This window comes from Gossypium hirsutum, chromosome A10 (genome assembly GCF_007990345.1).
Source record: "Gossypium hirsutum isolate 1008001.06 chromosome A10, Gossypium_hirsutum_v2.1, whole genome shotgun sequence".
NCBI classification, from domain to species: domain Eukaryota; kingdom Viridiplantae; phylum Streptophyta; class Magnoliopsida; order Malvales; family Malvaceae; genus Gossypium; species Gossypium hirsutum.
The window spans coordinates 95,466,613-95,477,768 of NC_053433.1; the positions used below are offsets into that span (position 1 = coordinate 95,466,613).

At 30.5% G+C, this 11,156-nt stretch overlaps 1 protein-coding gene and 1 non-coding gene across 2 annotated transcripts; both read left to right on the top strand.

Annotated features, from left to right (window-relative positions):
• The first annotated feature begins 3,305 nt into the window (after positions 1-3,305).
• LOC107895523 (agamous-like MADS-box protein AGL80) lies at positions 3,306-6,142 on the top strand. The gene is made up of 2 exons (XM_016820789.1): positions 3,306-3,525; positions 6,027-6,142. The coding sequence occupies exons 1-2, from the start codon at positions 3,306-3,308 to the stop codon at positions 6,140-6,142; spliced, it is 336 nt and encodes a 111-aa protein (XP_016676278.1).
• An 860-nt stretch (positions 6,143-7,002) lies between these two features.
• Positions 7,003-7,109, top strand: LOC121208669 (small nucleolar RNA R71). Its single transcript, XR_005903800.1, has one exon. It is a non-coding gene; the product is annotated as a small nucleolar RNA R71 (small nucleolar RNA).
• The last annotated feature ends 4,047 nt before the right edge of the window (positions 7,110-11,156 follow it).

The following is an 11,156-nucleotide window of genomic DNA, read 5'->3' on the forward strand; positions in this document are numbered from 1 at the left end:
CATAGGTCCTATTTCATAATTCCACCCCCTTTTTCTTATGGAACAAAAAAATTAACTAAAATTGCCGGGTTCTATCTTAAGCTTGGGCCTTCTAGAGGCCCACTAACATAATTAAACCTATGCCAACATTCACAGAATTCCCGAAAATTGGGGTGTTACACATGCGTTGTGTATGAGATTGTGATGTGACTTAATAAGTATGAACAGAGGTTGTGTGCATTAAAACAATAATTGAATATGTGTAATTGTGGAATTTTGGCCTTGTGATCTCTTCAAACTATTGGATATAGTTGGCATGCCATAGAATTGTAAGTATTCACCTTTGTGTTTTATGGTTTGGGCATTGAGGGCTCGGGACATAATGGAGAGACAAGGGAATGTTGAGCTAAGCTCCATTCATCGGGACATGCTGGTGTTTTGGAGAGTGTTTAGCTTTATGCTACACTTATAGGATATGTTAGACTGTTTGAGTCATTGGTGTGATGAAGATCCATTTATTCAATGTGTAGTGATAGAGCCCACTTTATGTTTCATAATCTCAAGTTGCCAACTTATCATTAAATGAATTATATATATGAGTTATATTGTATGTAATTGTATGTGAGAGTATATGCTATTTTTATGAATTAATGAACCATGAATACATTATTTTGACTTGATGAATATATGGTTGTAAATGTGATTTAGTATGCTCTTTCTTAACCTATGATGTTGTGTATGCTTTGTGGTTGTTCCGATATTCACTGAGCTTATTTAAGCTCACACTCCACAATAATATATTGTACAAAAGTAGTTTTTTTGATGTGAGTGGAGTGACCAAGGAAGTGATCTTAGCAAGGTAATAGTTTTTGAGTAGGTGGCTTTTATTCTTTGAACATTATGAGTAAAGGCAATATGGGTTATAGTTATATTATTATTATGGTCTTGGGATTAGGCTTTTGAGTTACTGAACTTGTTTTTAGATTTTGGACGAGGTTAATTTTGATACTTGATATTGACATTAGTATTGTATTCTTTAGTTTCTTGGTGAATACATGTTAATACAACATATGGAATGGTTTAATGATGATAGTAAGGTTAGTTGAAGAGGACATTTTTTGTATGTTGAGTAAGAATGTTGTTTGTATGTTTAGTAATACTTGACTTGAATGGCTCGTGAGCCTTATCAAGATTTTCATATTTTACATAATTAAATTATGATATTAGCCTTAATATATATTATTAACCCTAAGCTTAATCATTGGGCTAAGCTTGAGCTTGAGCAAAAAAATTGGTGAATGAGTTTAATCGAACTTGAGCTCCAGTAGCTCAATTATATCTAGAGTGAAACTTGAGCTTAAAAATAGATGCTCAATTGAGCTTGAGCTAAGTATAGAGCTGAAAATTAGAAAGTTGAGCTTAAGCTTAAGCTTGGCAAAATTTAAGCTTGGCTTCGCTCGATTACAACTCTAGCTTGGGTTTTTTGGATTGATTGTAACATATCCCTTAGATGGAATGATTCCAATATGCCCTGTATTTCTAACTGGACCCAACAAAACATTAAGGTACAAGAATTACAAGGTACTGGAAACAATTATAAAAACACTGAAACCAATTGTTTACATGCAAATATAGTGAAAGCTAATAATAAACAAGTCGACCAACATATACTACGTAAAAATGGATTTATAGATCAACCCATTGCTTCCATCTTGATAATTGCATGTATGTCAAGTTGATGAATGTTAGTGTTAGGGATTTAATTGGAGATCTGAGCTTCTTCGTGGTGCAACATTAGTAGATGATAAATGATTGCGACATCTCTTTTCAACCAACGGTTGGCTCACAGTTTACATAGTTTGGCCATTCAGATAGCAAAGAAAGTTTTTATACTTAGTCTAGTTGGCAAACTTATTATCTCTCTATTTTTTTGTCATAACATTCAATTATTTACCAAATTTGTAAGTAAAAAAATACAGCACATTATTACAATTCTTAGTTAAGAATTTACACAACTTAAATACCAAAAACTCTAACATGGTAATTATATTACTACTACATACTATTTATGTATTATAATGTTATTTTTTGCCCTTTTTTAGATTTTCCAAAATAACTTTTTTTTGAAAAATAATTTCTTTTGTTTTTATATACTTTATTACCATTAATAACTAAATATTGCCATGGTGTAATGTGTGAACACTTGCCGTTTATTTACTTATGTATGTGTTATTTTTATCCGGCATTGCTATTTATAAACTAATATATAAAATATTAATGATTCTTCTTAAAATATGGATAAAATATATTATTGGTCCCTATACTTCTATCAAATTTATGTTTTAGCTTTCGTACTTTAAAAGCTAAAAATTCAATCCTTTTACTTTTTCAATTTAAAAATCCTAGTCCTATAATTATCATTGTCGGTAGTTTCCGTTAAAAGTTATCAACTTAACATGGCTATTTTCTGTCAATCATATACCACGTCACAAGAGGACAACTTAATCAACTTGCCAAATTGATAATCTTTTATGGAAAATACTTATGATTTTAATTATTGGACTAATATTTTTAAATAATAAAGTTGGACTTAATTTTTGACTTTATAAGTGCACAAACTAATTATAAATTTTTTTTTTGTACAAGGACTAGAACCATATTTTTTATATTGCATGATTTGTATAAATTCATGATAATGAAAGTCACTTTTTAATCGTTTTATGACTAAACAAGTTATTTATATTACATAATTATAGTGTCAACAATTGCATTTTATTTTATCTTTTACAAGTTGAGGTTGACATCAAGATATCCCTTAGCTAGACTTATATACACATTATATATTTTTCACTTTCAGATATACATGTATATATAATAATTATTATTTGTATAAAAAAATGATAAAAGTCATTTTCATCTTTTTATAACTAATCAAATTATTCGATATTATAAGATTCATAAAAACTAGTAATAATTTTTTTTGTAATACATATGACGCCATTTTATGACTAAAAATATATATTTACATGAAAATTTAATCATGGAAAAAATAAAAAATAAAACCTAACCCATGTATATACTAAAATTATTGGCTATTATTGTCATTTAATTTGAGAAGATTTTCACTCTCTTCACCTCTATATAAAGCATTCTTATTTTTTTTGGGGGGGGGGAAGAAATACATAAGAAAAGGAAAAAGAAACCATTCAAATATCCCCTTTTGATCTGAAAGCCATGACAAGGAAGAAGGTTAAGCTTACTTATATCACCAACAATTCAGCAAGGAAAGCCACCTACAAGAACAGAATGAAGGGTTTGACAAAAAAATGAGTGAAATGAGTACCCTTTGTGGGGTTGACACTTGTGCTATCATGTACAGTCCTTATAAGTCCCCACCCGAGGTTTGGCCTTCCCCTATGGGAGTCCAACAAGTTCTTTCCAAGCTCGAAACGATCCCTGAGATGGAGAAAAGCAAGAATATGTTGAACCAAAAGACTTTCCTCTCCCAAAAGATCACCAAAGCAGCTGAGCAGCTAAAAAACCATTGTAAGTAAAACTGGGAAAAAGAGATAACCCAAGTCATTTTCAATAACATTTGTGGCAAAGGGGTAATCCATGGTTTGAACTTTGGGGCCTTGAATGATATCAACTTGTTACTCCATAAAAAAATGAGTGATATTGACAAGAGGATAGATGCACTTGCTAAGGCACCCCTTAATCCTTAAGAGGTGTCATCATCCAAAAGTATTTTATCATTTTATGTTAGGACGGTGTTGTGTTTGTTGAACTTTGGTCACAAATCACAGTCTTTTCCCTTGAACTAAAGCACCTATATCATTTTCCTTTTTAGGATTAAAACATCATGTTTATTAATTGAATTTAGAATTTTTATGTTATTCTGCTAATTTTGAGTTTCTCTTCTATCTTTTAAATTTTTCTATGATTCAATCTTAATTACTTTAATGAAGAAAATTTTAATTTCATAAGTTAGATTAGATCTTATTTGATAATTTTGAGAATTAGAGTTCCTATGACAATACATAAAAGTTATTTCTAATGCATGCTATAAAGCAATCTAGGAAGATGTTTTATTATTTTTAAGACAAGTGAATGAAGGGATTAAAACTGATGAGGGATAGTTAGGGAGTGGAAAAATTAGATTTGTTGTGACTTTTTTTTATTCAATGGGGATGAAAACTATATGTTTGATGTATGCTTGGTTAGCAGTCATATTATTTTTCTATTCAACATAATATAAATTTATGTAGATTGGAATTAGTACATTTTAGTAATTCATTTTATGGTATTCATGTGCTTTTTCAATCATATATTTGTGTTATGTTTTTTTTTTATGTTCGAAAGTTGAAAAATAAATAATGAAAACTTGTATCAATTTTAAAAATATGATAAAAAGAAATTATGTAGTGACTAGAATTGTTGTTTGTTAACGAAAATAGTGACTAAAATATTAAAATTTTAAGCATGACAACTCAGGTGGCAATCCACGAATACTTTAAGCTTTTTTTTTTGAACTTTTATGAACTTATGTAGTTTTCAATTTTGAAATATTTTTATAATTTTGAATTATTTTTTGACGTGAGATAAATAGTGTCTTGTTAGATTGAAGTACATATGGATTGCCACAAGAGTTGCCAAGCCACAAGAGTTCAACTATTTGAAATGTTAAAAGTCAAATTTAGATAACAATAAAAAAAAGATAAATGGTAAAATTGAAAAAAAATGTAAATATTGAGTGCTAAATTTAAATGTCTACCTATTCCAAATCTACATAACACATTTTTCAAGAGAAAACTTTCTACAAAACTTGTAGTGATAATTGTAATGGGTTCTACATCTAGCCATTTCATAAAATAATAACAAGAAACAATAAGAAATTTTGCTTCCTTGTGACCAATAGAAATGGACCCAACATTTTAAACCTCAAGTCATGTAGGGTGACAGATTGAAGATATTTTTTAACATTTCAACTAGTTGTTTTGGTAACTTGTAAACTTTCTGACATCTATTGCATCTTTTAACCAGATTAGAAGGGCTGACTTTTATTAAAGGCCAAAAGTACACCTACCACTAGGCTTTTTAAGCTTAAGCTCTGCCCTCCAAATGGTTTTTGTAGATTCCCTTATGGATTTCCCTAAAGACATACACTTCTTTTAGAGATAGAGTAGAAGAGGCTAGGAAAATGACTTATTGTAAAGGATTCCATCAATAAACACATATATTATAGAATTTTGTCCTATTTTCCAGGATTTTTCTTGATTCTTATTCTTGCATGTGTGTTTTAGAAATTCGATGATTGGTTTTATCCAACAATCTATGAAACTAACAGTATTGATGGAGGGTAAGCGTTTGTAGCTTGACCTACAAACTTGTTCAATCAACAGCTTTCATCAGTACCTCATTTTCACAATGTCAGCAATCTTTGAGAGCATATCAACTTTTCCTTTATCTTTTTCACGGTTCTTTGTATCAAGTGACTAGAGGGAAGTGTTGTAACTAACTCTATAGAGTTTTGTGCTATTCTACCATTGTAGGATCCCTATCATCATATTCTCTATCAAGTTAGATTGTTACGAGTTGTGAGTTGATGAATACTTTCAAGTGTTGGACTTTTACTGATTTAGCTAAACCTAACATATTTGTTACTAGGAATGATAAAATCAAACAGTAGTGTTGCTCATGACTTACTAGATAAATTAAAACTATCTTTTCTTCTAATCTTTCTTTAATAGAGGACCCATCTATGTAAAATGTTAAAGTTCCTATAGAAGGGACTATGGAATAATTTAGGGCACGTATTGAAGTGGTATTTCTATAGAGGATTCTGGTCGTATAGGTAACTTTTAATTAAAAGATGTACTTTTCACAAAGTATACTAGTTCCTAGGTTACATAAAGCTCTAGTAAAATGAATGTTCCTTATCTTAATTAATTCAATCAAAGGTAGGTTAACATTTAACATTTTGAACAAGTTTAGAAAACTTATAAACTCGTCTACATCTCGTTTTTGCTTTTTTTCTTGTTTTGAAGGGAACAATATTTTTGCAACGGTAAAGTCTTTAATTGTTTCTATCTTTGGCTCAACTGTTGGTGCAACTACTTCCTCTGACTCTGGTTCATTTTCAACTTCTAAGGGTCTTTCTTGAATATTATCTGTATTCTTCATATTTACCTCTCGAGTTAGGTTTTCTGGGCTACTCAATACTTTACCCAACCGGAGCACTAATACTTTCACGTGCTCCTTCGTACTATTGCTTTAATGTGCTCATTCCCTTCTCTATGATGATTATTTTTGGTATTACTAGGAATACCTATGCCAATTTTCCTTTTTGTATCCCCCATCATGCTTATCAATTGACTCATCTAACCTTCAAGTTTAGTCAATGTTCTTGTTGAATTGGTACACTCAGATTGCACTTGCTTCACATCTGTTCTCATTGATTTCATCTCCCTCTCGATTCTATCTAGATGTTGACCACATACAGTCTGGTCATTTGAGTTGACCCTTTCTTGGGGTTTCTGCAAATCAAGAGGTTGATAGTTATAATTTTTAGCTTGGTTCAAGCTACTACCTCCTCATTGCTTTACTCCCCATTTTAGATTCGGGTGATCTCTCCATCCAAGTTGTATGTATTCGAATAAGGATTTCCACTCTTATTTTCAATGTAGTTCATATCCTCGGTAGGATTACTAATTTAGTGTAAGAGTAGTTTGTCTCCTCCATAAATAGATGTTGCACTCTTCTCAACCTCTATTCGGTTGAGTCTGTTCATCAGTTTGTTGATATCTATCATCCTCTTAGATAGCCTTCACCATAGATGGTCTTTTGTCGTATATGTATCGTTCAGTTGGCCACTAGTAGGAATTCAACACCATAATTTCTATTAATTCGAATGTGTCCTCGTACATTTTGTTCATTAAGGCTCCTGCTGCTTCTCCATCTGGTCTTGACCTCGAATGCACATCCAACCCGTTGTACAAAACTTGCAGTCATAAGCACTCAGGCAATCCATGGTGTGGGCACTTCTGAATTAGCAAATTAAAATGTTGCCATGCTTCATGAAAGCTTTCCCCTTCTAACTATTTGAACATCAAAATTTCCCTTCTTAGTTGAATCATCTTGCTAATGGGGAAGAACTTTTGTAACACCCCTAACACGTATCCGTCGCCGGAATGGGTTACGAGGTATTACCAGACGAGACACAACTTTTAGGCAATCACAATCATATTCATGCATACAACTCAAATACCAAGCAATTGTAACAAATAATCAATTTAACATCTTTAGAAATCATATCATAACCATTTAATCAAGATATGTCCAATATAAAGTTATAAGAAAATAATTCCAAAAATATCATTTTGACACAAAGCATATACGCATATCAAAGTCATTACAATCATCCACATCAAGTAAAAAAATTATGAAATATAAAAATTTCTCATGTCTTAAATATATAACAAATTAACATACATCTTTGGCATCAATATATAAACATATAAATATATATATAATCACAACTTACCCAAATTTTTCTTAAATAAAATAATAGCATCGAAATAAGATATGGTATGCCACTAAAAATTTAAACTATATAACACCATAATGTTTTAGCATTTATCCGCATATAAACATGCATTCAACCTACTCATACTCCAAACATAACATAAGTTACTATTCATTTGATCATTTCAATGCTTTAGCCGAATATTTGAATGTTTAATATTAAGTTTAACCAAAGTCAAATTTTAACTTAAAAAAAAAACATTTCAAGAATCAAATCCAAAAGCCAAACATAATTTACCCTTCTCATTCGTAAATCACAAATAAACCTATATACATTATATAAAGTAACCATTTTAACTAACACTTTAATTTTCCAAACCAATTCAATAACCATATAATCGGCTAAGTGCAAATTTAAGCATAAAACTCAATTTCACTTACACGCCAAATCAAAATTACAAACCTAACAAAAACTTAAAAGTCATATCTGAATGTCCTTAATATTTCATTACCAATCCGTATACACAAACCTCATATACTAAATATACGACTCCATTTTCTGACATAATTTTTACATGGATACATTAACTGAAAATAAATAACTAATATAACAAATATTCATGTGCTGAATTAATCACAACCCATCAAATAATATACAACTATTTTAGCTTTTAAGAAATCATGCCATAATCATCATGAATCATACAAATATCTCACTCATTCAAATGTACAAAATGTGCACACTTAACCAATACAATTTGAAATAAATTAATCACTATACAATTGGCTATAAATTCATCATTTAATCCATTACAAGCCAAATCATACAACTCATCACACTTGCAAATCAATCTATATATTAAGCTTACTAAATAAGCTATTTATAAATCATTCACTTTGCAACCAACCACTTCAAACCATATTCACCTACAAATATGTTTCCTAGTTGAATATGTCAAATATAACCAATATATCAACCACATCATTTACTCAACCATGTAAACATACTTGGCAAGATAAACAAACCATTTTTGCATGGCTTTTTAACATATATACATATCAAAATCAAATATGTCCAAAGGATAATATAACCTATACATGCTATAAGTTAGAATTTAAAACATTTAAAAGTACTAAAAATAAACGATAGTGCGATTGACTTTACTGACGATCCCCAAGCATGTAACGATCTACAAAATCTATAAAACAAAGACAAATATACACACAAAGTAAGCTAACTTAGCTTAGTAAGCCTTAAGCAAATAAACAACTCAAAGTATAATGAACTCAATTTAACTAAATTAATACATAATTTCTTAATTCCATTTTATATCAAACTTACAATTTCGTAAACATTATTTACTTTCATATATAACCTTATCTTGGCTGAATATAAATACATATATTCATCATCAAGAATCATTTAATTCAAAGCCACAATATCATTACATAACCGAATATATATATAAATCAAATTTCAATATCACATACTTATTCATTAAACCACATATAGCTTCTTATATACACAAACATCACCATTAGCATCCTTATAACTTATATCACATATCAATAAATAACTTACCTTACTTTCAAGTAGGCAAATAATTTTACGTACCTGTTCACTTTAACCTGATTTCACATTCATTCGTAACTTATCATTGCCCGTTGAGCCATTCAGAATTGTATAGGATACTCGGATAATCACATATATCTTATAATGCCAACGTCCCAGACGTGGTCTTACACGCAATCACATATCGAGAAATCGATGCCACTGTCCCAGACAGGGTCTTACACGAATCAAATACGATGCCGATGTCCCAGACATGGTGTTACACGTAATCACATATCGATGCCAATGTCCTAGACGTGGTCTTACACAAGAACACATATGGAAATCCTATGTCATGACATATGTATCCTAGCTATTCCTAGGGTTCGTACGGGGCTTTCGGACGTTGTAACTTGATCAAATTGAACTTGAACATATTATTCCCAAGCATATTCACATTCGATAATTGCATTATAAACTCATAGAAATTCAAATCAACATGTTAATTTTACATATAGTATAAATTAACAATGTCTACTTGCCTACATACTTACCTCGAATATCGACGAACGATATAAATCGACTATTCAATTATTTTTGTTTTCCCCCGATCTAAACCTGATTTCTTTTGTTCTTAATCTATACAATTTCAAATTACGCTCATTCAAACACAATTTCATTCAATTTAATACAACAACACATAAATGTGTAAATTACCATTTTACCCCTAATATTTCACACTTTTACATATTAATCCAATTTGCATAAAACACAAAATACACAAAATTTCAATACAACATGCTTAGGCCGAATGTTGATCTTATTCATATAAATCCATACATTTCATTTATTTCACACTTTAGTCCCTAAATTTATAATTTTTACAATTTAGCCCTAATTACTCAAATTCATCAAAAATTTCAATACAACACATATTAATCCAAAACATATCTTTCATAATTCATCATCAAACATCACAAAACACAATTATTCATCAATGGCATAACTCAAAATATTCATCAAAATAAAAAATTCAAGCATGGGACGTATAGTACTCGAAGCAACGATCTAAAAAAAGTAAAAATTATAAAAAACCGAAACCAAACTAACCTTGAATCAAGCTTAAGGATGGTCAAATATCACAAAGCTTTTGTTTCTTTTTATTTTTATTCAAAATATGAACATATGGACATGACTTTTAATTATGTTATATTATATCATATATATTATTTACCTTTTTACATATTTAACCTTTTAAAATTAATAACAAAAACATGCATAATAAGGGTACATTTGGCCATCACTTAGTCTAAAGGGTTATTTGCAACATAAATGCTTCAATTTACAAAGCCATTAACAATTCGGTCCTTATAAAATAAACTATCAAGTTTTCAATTTACGTGATTAAATCCTTTTTCTTAATCAGACACTCAAACCTCAAAATTAAATTACGAAAATTTCACAGGCATAAATTCACACAAGATAAACACAGAAAATAATTTTTAAATATTTTTCTAACTCGAATTCGTGGTCTCGAAACCACCGTTCCGATTAAGGTCTAAATCGGGCTGTTACAACTTTCCCCCGCTTAGGGATTTTCGTCTCTGAAAATCTTACCGGTGAATAGGTTCAGATAACGTTCTTTCATTACATCTTCCGATTCCGAAGTTGCCTTTTCAACACCGTGTTTATGCCACAGTACTTTTACTAACAAAATTTTCTTATTTTGCACTTTTTCACTTCACTAGCCAGAATACGAATCGGTTCTTCTTCATAAGTCATATCGGACTTAATCTCAATCTCTGACGGATTTAACACATGTAAAGGATCAGATCTATATCGACATAGCATCGAAACATTGAATACATTATGGATCTTTTCTAGCTCAGGTGGCAACAACAGTCTGTAAGCAACTGACCCGATGCGTTCTATTACCTCATACGACCTAATAAACCTTGGACTTAATTTACCTTTACAACCGAATCTGAGTATTTTCTTCTACGGTGAGACTTTCAAAAACACTCTATCCCATATCTGAAACTCTATATCTTTACGTTTCAAGTCCGCATATGATTTTTGACGAACTGATGCTACTTTTAGA

What these genes read in the sequence shown, in the direction of transcription:
- LOC107895523 (XM_016820789.1), top strand. Translation starts at nt 3,306, where the DNA reads ATGAGTGAAATGAGTACCCTTTGTGGGGTTGACACTTGTGCTATCATG. An exon ending in TGAGCAGCTAAAAAACCATT is followed by an intron (nt 3,526 to 6,026) that starts GTAAGTAAAACT and finishes CTTGTTTTGAAG; the next exon opens with GGAACAATATTTTTGCAACG.